Source organism: Simochromis diagramma, unplaced genomic scaffold, assembly GCF_900408965.1.
Source record: "Simochromis diagramma unplaced genomic scaffold, fSimDia1.1 OVJJ01000355.1, whole genome shotgun sequence".
NCBI classification, from domain to species: Eukaryota; Metazoa; Chordata; class Actinopteri; order Cichliformes; family Cichlidae; genus Simochromis; species Simochromis diagramma.
The window spans coordinates 861,146-878,621 of record NW_024387174.1 but is presented as its reverse complement, the minus strand read 5'-3'; the positions used below and the strand labels follow the sequence as shown (position 1 = coordinate 878,621).

Here is a 17,476-nt window from a genome sequence, read left to right as displayed (position 1 = left end):
AAATAACAGTAAATATTAAATACTGAATGTGATTGTGCAGCACACAAGGTTGACATCGCACAATGTGGTTTGAGGTAGCAGCCAAGAAAGGTGTAGCTTGTGTGTGTGAACACCTGTGTGGATGAGCGCTCTTCTATTCAAAAGGCTTCTCCATGTAACGATCTGCTAGAAGGTGTGGGGAGCCATAGCCCCGTCCCCCAGGGCATGAAGCAGGCATGGAGGAGATCCAGGCCCCAGACATCCACAGGCCCCCAGAGTGCGAGAGCCCAAAGAGGACCACCGGAGGGGCAACCGTGCCACCTTCCTGGGAAGAGCTGAGGAGAGCCCCAGATGAGGGGTCACCCAACAGCCACAGAGCAGAAGCCAGAGGGGGCTGCAGTGACGTACACGCGGGCTCTGCAGGCAGCCAGCTGTGCCAGAGTGAATCACCCCCGCAAGGGGCCCGACCGAGCCACAGGCACCAGGCCCCACCAAGCAGCCGTACCGGGGAGTGAGCTGGTACAGACCTGAGCGTCCAGCCCTGGACACCAAGTATGCACCGATGTCTGAGGGCATCAGCCACCAGCAGGGAGTGTGGTGAGGGGAAATAGGCCTCCATACCTTGGAGGGCCTGAGATGTTCCAAGGGGGTGGAGTCTAAGACTAGGCACACACAGACCCAAACATGCATTCCCACCCTCATGCACACATATACAAATATTCAGCGCTGATCCAACCTGGATACAGACACAAATGGACATTGTACATGTACTGTACAGCACGGCCCCTCCCGAGAACCCTCAATGTCTACATGCATTTAAAACTGAGAGGTGGGCACCGGCGCCAGAGGTGAGGTTGAATACAAAGACTGTCCTCTGGACACCGTATAACATGCCCGATCCCAAGACCCTATATGTATGTGTTATGAGAGTGTGAGTAATGTGGATGTCTAGGTTGTGGAATAAAATCAGTCTGCTGATAAAACAGTGAGCACAGTGAGAAAATCTTCACTGAGCTGATCCATCTCATCTCATAAAATTGAGGCACAGGTGACCGGGAGGGGACACAGGGGGAACGACCTTTTATTGCTTTTTTCTACAACAATTTCTTAGTTCAGCTGCAGTATTTGATATCCTGTAACGACTAAAATGATAATTTAAACAACTTTAAAGGCCGAGCAGTGCTATTTTTAAATGAAAAACTCACAGGCTCACATGTTCCAGGATTGAATTAGTGTCTGATAACCCTCCCTCTTCCTGCTCTCTAACTCAGCACCTCCTCTCTGTCCACATGTTCCCTTGTTCCCTCCCTTTCTGATCTGCAGTTTGAAGATGGGTGCAACCAACATGTGGTGACGTATAAGAGCTGACAGATCCCATTCGCTACAGAAACACTTGTTGTTTAGATCAGAGCAGTTTCAGTTCTGAGGAAGTGAAACTCACACAGTCACTGACACTGTTGGGTGAAATGGCGCAGAAAGGAGTTCAGCTGGACCGAGAAACCTTCTCTTGTTCGGTCTGTTTGGATCTACTGAAGGATCCGGTGGCTATTCCCTGTGGACACAGCTACTGCATGAACTGTATTAAAAGCTTCTGGGATGAAGAGGAAGAGAAGAAAATCTACAGCTGCCCTCAGTGCCGACAGACTTTCACAGCGAGGCCTGTCCTGGTGAAAAACACCATGTTAGCAGTTTTAGTGGAGCAGCTGAAGAAGACTGGACTCCAAACTGCTCCTGCTGATCACTGCTATGCTGGACCTGAAGATGTGGCCTGTGATGTCTGCACTGGAAGAAAAATGAAAGCCTTCAAGTCCTGTTTATTCTGTCTGGCATCTTACTGTGAGAAACACCTTCAGCCTCATTATGATGTGGCTCCATTAAAGAAACACAAGCTGGTGGAGCCCTCCAAGAAGCTCCAGGACAACATCTGCTCTCGTCATGATGAGGTGATGAAGATGTTCTGCCGTACTGATCAGCAGAGTATCTGTTATCTCTGCTCTGTGGATGAACATAAAGGCCACGACACAGTCTCAGCTGCAGCAGAAAGGACTGAGAGGCAGAGAGAGCTGGAGGTGAGTCGACAAAACATCCAGCAGAGAATCCAGGACAGAGAGAAAGATGTGAAGCTGCTTCAACAGGAGGTGGAGGCCATCAATCAGTCTGCTGATCAAACAGTGGAGCACAGTGAGAAGATCTTCACTGAGCTGATCCATCTCATCCAGAAAAGAAGCTCTGATGTGAAGCAGCAGATCAGATCCCAGCAGGAAACTGAAGTGAGTCGAGTCAAAGAGCTTGAGGAGAAGCTGGAGCAGGAGATCACTGAGCTGAAGAGGAAAGATGCTGAGCTGAAGCAGCTCTCACACACAGAGGATCACATCCAGTTTCTACACAACTACCCCTCACTGTCAGCACTCAGTGAGTCTACAGACTCATCCAGCATCAATATCCATCCTCTGAGCTACTTTGAGGATGTGACAGCAGCTGTGTCAGAGGTCAGAGATAAACTACAGGACATTCTGAGAGAGCAATGGACAAACATCTCACTGACAGTCACTGAAGTGGATGTTTTACTGTCACAACCAGAGCCAAAGACCAGAGCTGGATTCTTAAAATATTCATGTGAAATCACACTGGATCCAAACACAGCAAAGACATGGCTGTTATTATCAGAGGGGAACAGAAAAGCAACATTAATGAATCAACAACAGTCTTATTCTGATCATCCAGACAGATTCACTGGATGGTGTCAGGTCCTGAGTAGAGAGAGTCTGACTGGACGTTGTTACTGGGAGGTGGAGTGGAGAGGGGGAGGAGTTTATGTAGCAGTCGCATACAAGAATATCAGCAGAAAAGGATGGGGTAATGAATGTGGATTTGGACATAATGACAAATCTTGGTCATTAGATTGTTACAACAACAGTTATAAATTTCGGTACAACAACATCCAAACTCCTGTCTCAGGTCCTCGTTCCTCCAGAGTAGGAGTGTACCTGGATCACAGAGCAGGTATTTTGTCCTTCTACAGCGTCTCTGAAACCATGACTCTCCTCCACAGAGTCCAGACCACATTCACTCAGCCGCTCTATGCTGGACTTTGGGTTGGAGACATGGCTGAGTTCATTAAAGTGAAATAGACTGAAGTCTTTCATATTGTTGTCAGTTTAAATCTGTATTTTAGTTCCCTTTTAGTTTCTCTCCATCATTATTGTGGTATTTATGTGCTGCACATAAATCAGATGTCAGCCAAACATTATGGGCGGTACCTCGACATCTTCAACATGTTGTCTTGATGTTTCTAAGTTTTATAGGTGGAGCTCTTTCCTGTGTCTGTTCAGCCATGGAGACTATCAATGCTTATGAATATTTTTATTTGAAAAATTTCTCCACATGAAAACATAAACTTCTCTATGTTCTAAATGTTTACTGAATAGTTTTTTTTTAGGTATTTGTATGTTGTTGTTTCTCTTCACTGATCTTAACAGAGAAGTCTACAGACCTTCCTTTATCACACAGATTTTATTCTCATTTGTACATTTATAAAGAAAACAATTAATTACAGAGCAATAAGAAATTTTAAGAAAGTGCACTATATCATAATTTATAGTAAAGTGTAATAAAGCATCGTTAGTTAGTCACTTATTTAGTTTGGAGCTGTATCATCTGACACTGTAGAAACATTTCCTCCAGCTTCAGCACAGAATGTTAAAAACAGAACAGAACTATTAATGAGAACAAACAGTAGGAACACAGTATCAGCAAACATCATGGCTTAAAATGGAGAGTAAAAATCTAAACATAAATAAATAAATAAATTAGTAAAAAGGACTTCCTGTTGACATGTTATTGGTCCTATCTTCTCTGCAGCACCTCCAGGATGTTTCTTATATGTTTCTGGTTATTTTTGCACCAATTTTAGTTTCTGTCAGTAGGACGTTCAAGTTCAACTCAGTGTGTTTGTTTGTTTGTTTTTTTCAAACTGATACCTGGCCTTGAACACCTTTTTTTAAAAAAAAACAAAACAAAACCCCCATCTGTCAATAAAGCAATGATATAAAATGCTTATATTAGTACTGAAAAACTGCATATCCACTTTACAGATATAAATAATTATATAAATCCACAGCTGAACTGGAGGAGCAGCTGATCTAGTTCACTCATGTGTTTCTGGACTAAGAGTTGGAGCAAATACCTTATGATTCAGTGATGTTTGTTTTTGTTAAATATTTTGTAGATCCAAGTTTGACTCATGATGATGATGTTCCGAATTAAACAAAGTTGGTCACAAATTCTTCAAAGCTGTTTATTAAGAATATATTCACTTGGACTCATCAGAGAAGCTTGTGATCCAAGGGAGCCATCAACTGGACAATTACTGACATGACAACAAAAAAGCTAAGTACAGAGGGGGGAACAGAGGTGAAAGTACTTGCTTTAAAGGATTGTAATGTTTCCTTTTAAAATAAGTCTCTTTTTTAACATCTACTTTTTCATCTATTTGGCAGTCACAGTTAAAAGTATAAACCTTGGCACGCTTTGTCTTGTGATTCTGCTGTTCGTAAAAAATTACCATGCGCAAAGTACCAGACTTTAAGGCTTTGACTTGATGCCAGTGGCCTGAGGAGGACAGTATTACCCTTGGACATGTGTAGTCTGCCATCTGTTCAATAGAAGAACAAGAAGCGCGGAAATGGCACAACTCGTACCGCACAGCTGTCTTCAGTTTCTGGGAGAGTTTAGCAATGAGAGACTGATGATGCAGAAGAAATCTCCGTGGTTAAAAACATTAAAAACAGTCGTCCAGGATGATGAGATCCGCCACTGGCTCAGACTGCTGTATATCAGCCGGAGACCCGAGATGAAGTCACGCAGCAGGTATGTAAAACTGTGATGTTCTCAAGGAACTAACACAGGAACGATCTGAGCTCAGTCTGTAAGCTAACAGGCTAAAATCAGAGAGCAGCTAACCAAACAAGTGCGTCCCTTTTTTTAAAAAGGTAAACTTTTAACAATAGACTTTCATGAGACACATCAAAATCAAACAGGGAGGGAAAGCTTCGGTTTTCTGCACTGTGCCACAGTTCGCTGTCTGCTTCGGTTCACGATGCCTCACTCCGGGGCTACAGACAGTCCTCTGCCGCCTGTGGTGCTCCTCACCTCCGTCTGCACCCACAGGCTTCCCGAGGTGGAGGCAGGCCGGCAGGGACTTTGAGAGATGGGCTTTACTTTCAAAAATACCCCTTAATCAGGGTCTAACTCACTAAAAGATGGCCAACTTAATCTCTTTCTTTTAAGTAATTGTTTTTCATCGAAATGAAATTAATTGTTCAATAAAATTATTACATTTATAATTTAATTAAAGTTAAATTAATCAAGGTGATTTTGACTTTGCTAGTTAACAGGAAGAGAAACAAACTTACACAGGATAAAATGAAATTTGGACCCAGCAGAAAAAGTCAGATCACAGACAAACAGAAACATTCCTCTTTGGCTAAAATTAAATGCAGATTATTGCTCATCTGCAGTTTTAATCACGGTGAATAATTTATGATTCAGCCAAGTAAGATTCTTCTGTGTGGAGGTTTTTCCCCTGTCAAAAGGCATTGCCCTTTACCTTCATCTAAACATGGAATTTAAGTCATGTAGTTGCCGTTGTTTGTTTTTAAAGAGGTCATAATATCTTTGTGATAGTAGAAATTTATCTTCAAAGTAATAGTTATAAAGTGAATTAATAAGACTTTCCAAAAAAGAGAGGGAGTCACATGGTGCTTCTGAAACATTTGTACAAACCTCTCTCACATATGTGAGCAACATGCTCACAGTGTACAGCCCTGCTGACTGAGGCTGCGCCTTTACCTGTCTAATCTTTTTCTTTTTACTTTGTTCCTCAAGTCCCACATCAACATGAAGTGTAAGGAGGAGGAAGATCTGGCTGGCCAGCAGGTCTGGAAGCAGGAGAGGAAGTTCAATCTGGACCAGGAGGACACAGAGCCTCCACAGATCAAAGAGGAACAGGAGGAACTCTGCATCAGTCAAGAGGGAGAACAGCTTGTAGTGAAACACGAGGATGAAGGCATCGTCGTCTGGACCGGGGAAGAGCGGCTCAGACAGCTGCATAACATCTGGAAACCTGAGAAAGATTTCCAGACCACCGGTAAAACTGTAATCGCTTTTCTGAAGTGTTAACATTAATATTAAACCTACAGTTTGTATCAGTCAGATCTATTTAATGTGTATTCGTGAAAACATGACAGGGAGTTTTAAATGGACTGGTTCTTATATAGCGCTTTTCTACTCAATCTTGAGCACTCAAAGCGCTTTACAAAACTTGTGTATTCACTCCCATTCGCACAAGCGCATTTTTCTTAGTGCTTTCTACCAACATTCAGACACAGATTCCACAGAAAAAACAGCAACTTGGAGTTAGTATCTTGCCCAAGGATATTTGAAATGCAGACTAGGTGAAGCCGGGAATCGAACCGATCAGTAGATGATCTGCTCTACCGCCTGAGCCACAGCCACCCCCAATAGTGAAGATTATTTTGAAAAATATCGAGATCATCAGTCAGTCAGTAATAAGTGAGTTCTTTTTTGTTTTAAAGGGTTTTTTACTCTTAATGTTGCAAAAAAATGTCAGAACTCAAGTTCTCATTTGCATCAGAGTGCACAAATAACTTCATTTTTACACACTTTTAATTTCACGTGCAAATGTGAGCAACATGCCCTCATTACAGACTTTAACTAAAACTTTATTTTATCTTCTCAGAAGTGTTTTTCTATAATTACTTTTTTTTTATTGTTCGTTTAGACCTCCACCAGCAAAATACCTGTAAGGAGGAGGAGTTTGTCGCCAATCAGCAGGAGAGGAACTCAAGTCTGGACCAGGAAGACCCAGATCCTCCACAGATTAAAGAGGAACAGGAGGAACTCTGCACCAGTCAGGAGCTGGAGGAGATTGTACTGAAGCAGGAGATCAATAGTTTTATGGTGACTTCTAGTTTTGAGATTCAGTTGGAAATCAGGACTGAATTTTCATCTAAGGATCCACCCGAGTGAGAAACCAAATCACTGCAGCACCCGAGGTAGAAAATGACCTCATGCTCCAAGTCACGGTACATTTTCTGTCCACAGCAGTGAAGGGCACTCTATGTTGTTTGTTCCAGCCCTGACTTTATGTTTCTCTAAGCTTGATATTTTTTTATTGGTCTTTAAAGGTGACACAAATATTTATTGAACATCTTTTAATATTTACCACAGAAACTTGTATTTCTTCTTCAGTATAGAAGAAAACAAACATGAAAATGAGTTTTTCATTACTTGTTCCTTGTAACAACCATGATGTGATTCCTTTTTATCAGCCAATAAATAAGTTTTGATACACAGGAATAAAGATTTTAAAAAAGTTCAAGACAAGTATACAATTTTTATTTAAATATGTTTTCTTTGTGATTTATGTTAATGAAGGTTATACTTCAGTATGCCTTTGACCTGGTTGTCCTGGTTCTTCTTAGCAACATGTTGCAAGATTTGATTAAACTTTTTTGTGACTAATTTTGTGTATTGTGTAATCCCTGCTAAATAAAAGCAGTTAAATGTGCTATATTGGCTCATGATAAGTGTTTATATCATTTTTCCTAAATGCAAGTAAACTCAATGTTTGCCAACTCTGTGTGTGCAGTTTGCTTCATAAGTACAGTAACAGAACTTAAACTACATGGAGCCTATTTTGATTACATCATTACAGATGTAGATATTATTCATAGTTTATATTTCACAGTTTGCTGCAATCTTCTCCACAGACCTGCATTGCTCTCTGTTCAGACCCGTCATCTTCAAGATGTCCACTAGATGTCGTCAGAGTTCCCCCCCCACTTTCTTCATCTATTTCCTCATCCTGCTTAAAACCTACAGTCCTTTACATATGGGTTCATTCAGGGTCATGTTTAGTGGGCAGGTTTAGTGAGATGAAGGAAACTCGTTTTCTTTAACTTTACCTCTGAGTAAGTAACTGGAGTAACAGACTCACTGATTCCTCCCCACCTGCTGGACATGAACCAGCTGACTGACACTTGTTTTCATTTTCTCATTCATAAAGTTGCTACCAGTTCAATTCATTTATATTTATATATAGTGCCAAAAAACAACAGTTGCCTCAAGGTGCTTTATGTTGTAAGGTAAAGAATGTAAAAACCTCCACCATTGAACAAGCTGAAAAGAGCAAATGCTTGGCACCAGTGGCAGAAACAGGCTTTCTGTCGTAATCACTGTAAAACACTAATCACTGGTCAATCATTTGTTGTGTTGCAATCGGATACACTGAGGGAAAAAATTTCACAACTGGATCTCGGAGATAATGTGAATATTTGTGAAAATATGTGAAGATGAGGCTGAAATAACTCTGAGACTCTAAAACATGATGAAATGCTTACATATTGAAATGTGTGTAGTAGCATGACCTACAGCTTGTTTAAGAACTCGTGATTTTTTTCCCCTGTTGGCATAAGGTGAAATCCTGCATAAAGGAGGTGACCTTTGCTCCCTGACTCAGACTTGATAAACATGACCCAAATCATTCACGTTGGTGCCAAATAATGTTTTGTTAAAGTTTAACAAGCTTTCCCAGCCTGAAACTGCCAGACAAACAAATCACCTGTTGGAGATGCTGGTTTAGCTCCCTGGGTAAAGTGGGTGACCCAGATGCTAAAGCCCAGCTATGACTCCTGCCTGAGGACTTTTAGTCTTGGTTTGCATCCAACTTTTCTGCCACAATAGTTCAATTTTCTTAATAAAACACCAAATTACAACAAGTTACCTCAAGGCAGTTTATACTGAAGGCACTTTATTTGAAGGTAAAGATCCGACAATAATACAGAGAAACAACAGGTAGAAGCAATGGAACATTGAAAATAACGGTTGTCATTACTTTTCATTCAGTCATATATTAAGATACAGAAACACCATCTGTTGTGTGTAACAATGAACAGTAGGGGTAGGGTGATTTTCACCAGATTAAAGCCATGGATTCAAAATTATGGTTTGGTGCTGTTGTGAGTACCTGGATAGAAAATGCACATGTGGAATGGTAGAAAGTGTTCAGCATGCTTTGATGATCTGCTTCAACTATGCTGGGGTGAGCATTACAGACTGCTTCTTAAATTTAATAACCAAATTGCATCAATGGGGAACTATAAATTCTACATTTGGATTTCTGATTATTATTTCTGGCTGATTTTCATTAGATCGACCTGAGTAGGGCAGCAACAGATGTGTGCGGTCCAGAAGTAGAAGAAGAAGAAGAAGAAAGAGGAGAGCAGAAATGATGACATTCTAGGCTCGCTTTTCACCTTTGATGTACTCTTAGCTGGAAGACTTTGGTTTGGTGATGTGTTAGAGATAATTTAGTGGTTGAAGCTACTGTGGACTGACCAGATCTGCCATCAGCTCAGAGTGCTGGATATCACCGCAAACCTGAGACAAAGTCATACAGAACAGGTGTGTAAAACTGTGATGGTCTCAGTGAAATAACACTGACTCATGCAGGACTCAGCTTGTGGGCTAACAGACTAAAATCAAAGAATGCTTCTCTTTTTCTCTTTTGTGAAAAACTTTGAACATCCAGTGAGACACAGAGTAAAGTGACTTTCCGAGATTGTTTCTTCTTCTACAGATTCAGATAAATGATGTCATTTTGAGCCAGGAAGAACATTTCCATCATAAAGTAGAAGACTTTTATATTCTTTATTTATTTATCTGGTAAAAAGTCTCATTGAGTTTGAAATGATCTGGCCAAGACCAGAAGCTCCAGTTTTCTCTGCTTCTGTTTGCAGCAGAGCAAAAAGGACAGAGAGCAAGGGACGAGAGAAGACATGAGACAAAGACATGAACGGGACCAAATACTAACCAAGACAACCTAAACAACAAATACTGAATAAATTCAAGAGCGTAAGCCCTTGAATTCTGATTTAATAAAGTAAATCAGAATACTTTATTAATCCTTCGAAGGATTAATAAAGTATTCTGATTCAGATAATTAGGAAACATAAGATACACAGAGAACAGAATAATGATTAAACAAGACTCAAAAAACCACAAACACAAAACACTGGGTCAACGACCCAGGTACCCTAACAGCCGAGGGAAAAGATGACCTCCTATTCACATCAGTATGGTATATTTTACTCCCATATCACTACTCAAAGGTCATATTTTATTGTTTTAGGTTGTAGAGGTGACACACACACAAGCTGTAGTTCAACAATGACTTCATTCCTCTATTGACCTATAAAGAGGTCTTGTTACATAAGATTAAAGCTGGAAACTGACACACATAAGCCCAAACACATTGTGTTATTGTGGACGTTGAAGTCACTGCATGTGTTTTTCATGAAGATTAAACTTTCCTGTGCTGTTGGTTCTTTGTTTACTTCTGTTGGTTCTTACTTTTTTGTTCCTAAAGTTTAGTTTAAGCTCTTGTTGGATACCAGGTGTTCATTTAATAAAGCTGCAGGTTCAAACTTCTAACTGCATGAAAATGTAATGTGTAATGTCATGTGTTTCTAAGTACCATCATTGATTTTGGTCATCAAATCAGCCATTGCTCATGTTTAATTTGATGTAAATTTTCCTAATTTGCAGATTCAGATTCAGTATTCAGTACCACATGTGAAAGTGACCCAGATCAGATTTGAAAATATTGGATTAGTGCCGTTCACACTGTCATAGCATGATCGGATATAGGGTCGCATAGGGTCAAAAAAATCGGATTTAATGCGCTTTCGCCTGCAGTGTGAACGTAGCCTTAGTTAGTTCTTAGAGTTTGGTTCCTGTGTTCCCCTCTATTTAGTGTCTGTATCAGTGTCTCTGTGCATTTCCTGTTTTATTGTGAAGGTCCATGTCTTATGTTAGTGTGTTCTGTTCACATTTCCCCCTGTCTCGTGTAGTCAATTAGGTTCAGCTGTGTCTTTGCCATTCCACGTCTCCCCCTGTGTGTATTTATACTATGTGTCCTCGTGTGCTCCTCGCCGGTTCATCTGTGTTTTTTCCTGCATCATTCAGTGTCGTCTCCCCGCATCTCCATTTTAGGTTTCAGTTCTGTGTTGTGTTAGTTTTTTCCAGTTTAGGTTTCACCTCCTGCTGACCTCCTTCACCCGTTGCCCGTTCCTAGATGCCCCTGGTCTCATATCGTGCTGGACTTCCTCACCGGTCTCCCACCATCCTCAGGTAACACAGTTATTCTGACCATCATTGATCGGTTCTCCAAAGCTGTGCATTTCATTGCTCTGCCTAAGCTCCCATCAGCTCTGAACACCAGCCAGATTCTTACACAGCATGTGTTCATGTTCTGGGTTTGGAGAGAGTTTTTCAAGGAACTAGGGGCTCAAGTCAGCTTACCATCCGGTTTCCATCTCAAACTAATGGGCAAATGGAACAGGCAAGCCATCTTGGCTTTCATACCTTGGCTCAGGCGATTAGAGGATCATCAGGGGGTCCTTTTGTCCCTCTGTGGGGGGAAACTCCCACTAGGTTTAAATCTGGGACTCTCCACCATTTGACCTTAGAATTGAAGAAGCTTCTCGGATGAGAGGTGATGAGAGTTGAAACGTCTTCAAGCAACTTAAACAAGTCCAGACGCTTTTCTTTGCAAGCTGATTTGACTACGATGACCTGGATGACTGAGAACCTTCACAGACATAATAAACACAAAGTTTTGGTTCTATAACATTTTTCTATCATTGCTTTATTATGGATTAGGTGCAAGAGTTGTTAAAATGTATAATTAAATAATAGATGAATTCAATAGCAAACTGTGCCTCGTTCTCAGATGGACAGCAAGTGGAATGTGATAGATGAGATGAGGAGATGGAAGGAAGAAGGGAGGCAAAGAGTGATTCACAGGCAGAGCTTAGTTTATTTCCCACAGTTTTGCTGCCTTATGGTTCCAAGCGCTGTCACAAATCTTTGCGTTTTATTATTATCTCATAACACTTGTTTAATCAGCTACCCTCTCTCCTGTGGACTGTTTAATCTCTACAGTCTCAGATCAACACAGCCCTGCCCTCCAGCACTATCAGCAGCAAGAGCAGAAGCAACCCCCCAAACAGCAACATTGTACCCCATCAGGTAAAAAATAGGCTACGTTTGCTTTGCATTGTGCCCACCTGATGACAGTGATGTAGTGTGATGCGGTTCCATATTAGATTCTTGATGAATGTGGGTTGTTGTTCTTCAGCCTGCTTCTATGTGCCCTTTTTGACTGTGAGCACCCGCCCCTTTAACCATCTCTGCACTGCCCTGACTAAATGTGTATATAAACTGTCTCTATGGTTTTACCGTCTGAGTCTGACAAGCTGTCAGCTGTTCATTTCTGCTATTTGAATTGTTAAAAGAAACAGAAACTATTCATTTAGCAGATTAACAAAAAGAATAGAGAGGCATCCAGTTATTGACATTTATATTATTTAGTTAAAGGTTTGAACAGAAAACAATTAAACACAGAGCCTCTCCCTGCTTTCTGGAATGAATCACAGCATGAAAACCCTTCCTCTTCTTCCTGCTCTCTAGCTAAGCACCTCCTGTCTGTCCATATCTTTCTGTGTTCCCTCCCCTTTAGATCTACATTATGAAGATGGGTGTAACCAACATGTGTTAGAGCTGGCAGGCCCCATTCACAGCAGCAACACTTGTTGTTCAGATCAGAGGTCAGACCAGTTTCTATAATAAGGAAGTGAAACTTACACAATCACTGACACTGAGAGGAGAAATGGCGCAGAAAGGAGTTCAGCTGGACCGAGAAACCTTCTCTTGTTCGATCTGTTTGGATCTACTGAAGGATCCGGTGGCTATTCCCTGTGGACACAGCTACTGCATGAACTGTATTAAAAGCTTCTGGGATAAAGGGGACAAGAAGAAAATCTACAGCTGCCCTCAGTGCAGACAGACGTTCACAGCGAGGCCTGTCCTGGTGAAAAACACCATGTTAGCAGTTTTAGTGGAGCAGCTGAAGAAGACTGGACTCCAAGCTGCTCCTGCTGATCACTGCTATGCTGGACCTGAAGATGTGGCCTGTGATTTCTGCACTGGAAGAAAAATGAAAGCCTTCAAGTCCTGTTTAGTCTGTCTGGCATCTTACTGTGAGAAACACCTTCAGCCTCATTATGATGTGGCTCCATTAAAGAAACACAAGCTGGTGGAGCCCTCCAAGAAGCTCCAGGAGAACATCTGCTCTCGTCATGATGAGGTGATGAAGATGTTCTGCCGTACTGATCAGCAGAGTATCTGTTATCTCTGCTCTGTGGATGAACATAAAGGCCACGACACAGTCTCAGCTGCAGCAGAAAGGACTGAGAGGCAGAGAGAGCTGGAGGTGAGTCGACAAAACATCCAGCAGAGAATCCAGGACAGAGAGAAAGATGTGAAGCTGCTTCAACAGGAGGTGGAGGCCATCAATCAGTCTGCTGATCAAACAGTGGAGCACAGTGAGAAGATCTTCACTGAGATGATCCATCTCATCCAGAAAAGAAGCTCTGATGTGAAGCAGCAGATCAGATCCCAGCAGGAAACTGAAGTGAGTCGAGTCAAAGAGCTTCAGGAGAAGCTGGAGCAGGAGATCACTGAGCTGAAGAGGAAAGATGCTGAGCTGAAGCAGCTCTCACACACAGAGGATCACATCCAGTTTCTACACAACTACCCCTCACTGTCAGCACTCAGTGAGTCTACACACTCATCCAGCATCAATATCCGTCCTCTGAGCTACTTTGAGGATGTGACAGCAGCTGTGTCAGAGGTCAGAGATAAACTAAAGGACATTCTGAGAGAGGAATGGACAAACATCTCACTGACAGTCACTGAAGTGGATGCTTTATTACCTGGTCGGGAGACACTCCGTGAGAGACGATCAGCTGTCTTCGGTCGAAGAAGGGCACGACAGAACCGACTGACAATGTTAAAAACAATAGAAAAAAATTCTAATGACATTCAATGAAGTGGATGTTTTACTTACACCATCAGAGCTAAAGAGGCAGGAGAGACTCCTCCTGTGTGGAGCCCTCCCCATTGAGTGTTGCTTCTAGTACACTTCTAGATTTGTCTGTTCATGGGTTGGTATTATTTTTGTTGTAGGTATTTTATATTTCCTTGATTATTTTATTAGTTTTGGTTAGTTTTGCTAGTTTTTCGAAGGGAAACTTCCTGTGTCTCTTTAGTCGTGGAGGCTATCACTGCTCATAGTAATTTTATGATTTAAACATATTTTCCAATGCCTAAATCTAATGTAAATTCAAAATTTATTTAGGTATATTAATGCTTTTAATTATTTTTCTTCCTCACTCAGGGGCTTCTTCTTTTTTTTCACTCAAAAAACAAAGGGGGAGTGCCACTCCGGTCGGGGATGAGTTCCTGCCCCAGTGAGGAGTTCAAGTTTTCTTGTTCGCGAGTGATGGGAGAATGGAGCCGGAGATCGACAGACGGATTGGGGCTGCGCTGCATAAGCGACATGCACCGGTGTGTGGTAGAGGGAGCTGATTTAAAATGCGAAGCTCTCAATTTACCGGTCGATCTATCCCTACCTCACCTACGAGCGTGGGTAGGACGAAGACGAGATCGCGGATACAATCAAATGAGCAGGGTGGCTGCTTTAAGATTTAGAGTCGCCATCGGGAGGGGCTAGAGTTAAGCTGCTGCCTCAATCGAAGTAGCCGCTGTGGTTCGGGCATTGTGCCCTCCGGCGCCTCTCCAGGTTGTTCCACTGTCCCCGGGAGGAGCCCGGGGCAGACCCAGGCACGCTGGAGAGATTATCTTCTCGGCTGCTGGGACGCTTATTCCCCGGACAGCTGGAGGAGTGGCTGGGAAGGGAGGTCTACCTTTTCTAACCCCCGCGACCCGACCTCGGATAAGCGGAAGAGAAATGGATGGATGGAAAAAAACAATGGGGTGTTATCAGAACAAGGTTTCTGTGATCACACTTGACGAGGAGATTAGTCATTATGTTCATTGTTTAATGTGGGAACCAGCTGAAGGGTTTTCAAATAAATAAATTTTTGAACAAAGTCTTTTCCTCAGTCTTCATTCCAGGATCTTGACATCAGACTGGTGTTAGTTTGGGTGTGTTTTCCTTTGGAATATGGGGTTTATTCTTTGGGTTTTACATTATAAAGAAATTTAACTCTGTTATTAGGTCCATACCCAGTGTTATATTGAAATCAATGAAAGTCTCCAAAAAGCCGCAGGAGGTCCTCAAACCTGAACACATCATCGTATAAATGAAATGAGAAATTAATGCACACGCAGGCATGTAAGAAAAAGCTTCGGATTCCAGGAATTCTTTTCAAATACTGCATCACAAAGTAAAACTGATTCTGTAAACATTACATAATACCTCATAAACATATGAAGCTTTCGAAATGTTCGCGACAGTTACACCTTTTACAAGGCTGAGCAGTAAAGTAAAAGTAAATTTCTGTTTGCACATAATGATTACAGTATGCACTGTGTTTTCTGAAATCAGCTTTGAATTTAATGTTAATGTATGCAGTGCAAAACAAAACCTTTTTATTTTCACATTCTCGCAGAGGTCCGCCTGTGGTCGTAACTAATGATGGAGAGTCAGAGGTGGGAGAGTGTGTGTGTGGGGGAAAGAGAGCGGCTTCTCCCTGTCTTCCTCTTTTACAAAGAAAATGAAGGAGTGGAGGTAGAGGAGGAGAATATGGGGAGACAAAGGATAAAGATTAAGAATAATTAGTCTCTGACTGCTCATCTCACTGTCATAGTTCAGTGTGTTTGGCCCAGAGTCTTAAGATTTTTGGTGGCTCGTGATTTTTTTTCTTTTGGATTTAAGAGTTCTCTTAAGTCCTTTGAGTATTATAGTGAGTTTTCTTTTCTCTGATAATCAGATGATCTTAGTTTCCTTTCATGTCCTGTCTGTCTTATCCCATCTCTGTGTTTGAAGTCTCCTGTATGAAGTAAGTCCTGTCTCTGTTTGTTTTGCTTTCTGTCCTTGTGGCAGGTCAAGTGCCTGATTGTAGGTAGCTAAAAGCATCTTCAGGTCTGACAGCATAGGGATGTTCAGCTGCTACAGTTTTTGCCTTGCACTTAGAGGTTTCTTATTCTGAAGGCGGCTCCTTTAACATAATTTAGGGCCCTTTCATAGACGAGTAAAAGTTTATTATAGTAAGATTTAACTATCGAAAGCAAGTGGAATAACTACCAGCATCCAGTGTGCCCAAGTGAAGAAAAATAAGTTATGCAGGTCAGTTTGTGTTGCTCAGAAGCAGTTTGCAAAAAGTTGCTTATGTTATTTTTCCCAACTTTCCCCCCCATGTTCTTTTATGTGACGTTTCAGTGTGTCAGGGTCTTGTCTAAGTGTTAGTCATTGACTTCCCATTTTATTTGATGGTCATTTGTCTCTTATGCTTTGTATTTAGTTTTACTTCCTGCATCATTAATTCTGATGAGTCTCACCTGTTCAGTTGTTCCCTATTCCCCTGATTAGCTCTAATGTGTATAAATTAGTATGAAAAGCACAACATGTATTAGTTTAAATAATTTCAGTTATCCTTTGTTCTTTGTGACCTTGTCTGATTTTCAGTCGGGATTTTGTTTGTTGCTTTTCTTCTGAATTTTTGTGGTGTTCTTGCTGGACTGTCACGGGTTGCTCTGAGGATCCACACGCAGGACTCTGTGGTTGGGATTTAACAGAGAAAGTTTTATTTACAATTTCTTCACCAAGTGTATTTATACACAGTGTGGAAATTGTGCTATTTACAAGACGTGAGGGGCGGGGTTCCAGGGAAAAAGGGAAATCACACACACGTCCACACCGACCTCTCTCCACACTCCACACGGGGAAACACGTGGACGGGTCTGGGGAATCTAGAGACACAGAAACACACTTTAACGTCTGATATGTCGGCACAGGGAAACTTAAGCTAGACTTGTACTAATGAGAGTCTTCACAACAATCCAGCATCAAACAGCAGACCTTCTCCCTCTTAAATACCCGCTGGTCTGATGAGGCCCAGGTGTTCCCAATCCAGGAAGGCGTGGGCCGAGGGCGTGAACCCACCATGAGTTCCATGAGAGAGATAGATAACCATTCACACTCACATTCACACAAATGGGTATTTTGGAATCACCAATTAACCTAACCCCACTAATTGCACATTTTGACTGTGGGAGGAATGCCGGAGTACCCAGAGAGGTTGAACTTTCACCTATAAAATTAAAAGTATTTTCTTTTGACTCACTTTGTCTGAGAATCTGCATTTGGCTCCTGCACACACCAGTCAGAGCTTCTGGACAAAAATAATTTCACCCGAATCTGTTAAAAATAAAACAAATAAAATTAACCTGAGCAGGTTTAAAATAAAGCAAAGAAAGGAGAATCCCTTTATTAACTAAATAAAGTTAGATTTAAATGACTCTGCTTTTATCTACATACCTAACTGTTGTTTCTTAGTGCTAAAATTACTGCACCTGGGTGTGGTCCTCTCTCAATGTGAGGCACGTC

At 41.7% G+C, this 17,476-nt stretch overlaps 3 protein-coding genes across 8 annotated transcripts in view; 2 read left to right on the top strand and 1 right to left on the bottom strand.

The window, feature by feature from the left end:
• The window catches only part of LOC120744794 (E3 ubiquitin/ISG15 ligase TRIM25-like), a 188,961-nt gene that overhangs the window by 140,886 nt on the left and 30,599 nt on the right, over positions 1 to 17,476 (bottom strand). The gene's annotated exons all lie outside the window — the stretch shown is intronic.
• On the top strand, positions 1,334 to 7,571 carry LOC120744793 (tripartite motif-containing protein 16-like). Of its 5 annotated transcripts, none has more exons than XM_040049356.1 (4): positions 1,334 to 3,131; positions 3,285 to 4,848; positions 5,866 to 6,127; positions 6,782 to 7,571. In XM_040049356.1, the coding sequence occupies exon 1, from the start codon at positions 1,446 to 1,448 to the stop codon at positions 3,108 to 3,110; it is 1,665 nt and encodes a 554-aa protein (XP_039905290.1). In that variant the 5' UTR covers positions 1,334 to 1,445; the 3' UTR covers positions 3,111 to 3,131; positions 3,285 to 4,848; positions 5,866 to 6,127; positions 6,782 to 7,571. The 5 variants fall into 5 exon arrangements, with proteins under 5 accessions (XP_039905290.1, XP_039905291.1, XP_039905289.1 ...); XM_040049357.1 differs by having other exon boundaries at positions 1,335 to 3,131; positions 4,208 to 4,848; XM_040049355.1 differs by having other exon boundaries at positions 1,340 to 4,527; positions 4,561 to 4,848; positions 6,782 to 7,368.
• On the top strand, positions 10,983 to 14,239 carry LOC120744823 (E3 ubiquitin/ISG15 ligase TRIM25-like). Of its 2 annotated transcripts, XM_040049406.1 has the most exons (3): positions 10,983 to 11,193; positions 12,007 to 12,093; positions 12,584 to 14,239. In XM_040049406.1, exon 3 carries the CDS (start codon positions 12,734 to 12,736, stop codon positions 13,952 to 13,954), a length of 1,221 nt encoding a protein of 406 aa, XP_039905340.1. In that variant the 5' UTR covers positions 10,983 to 11,193; positions 12,007 to 12,093; positions 12,584 to 12,733; the 3' UTR covers positions 13,955 to 14,239. The 2 variants fall into 2 exon arrangements, with proteins under 2 accessions (XP_039905340.1, XP_039905341.1); XM_040049407.1 differs by lacking the exon at positions 10,983 to 11,193 and having other exon boundaries at positions 11,768 to 12,093.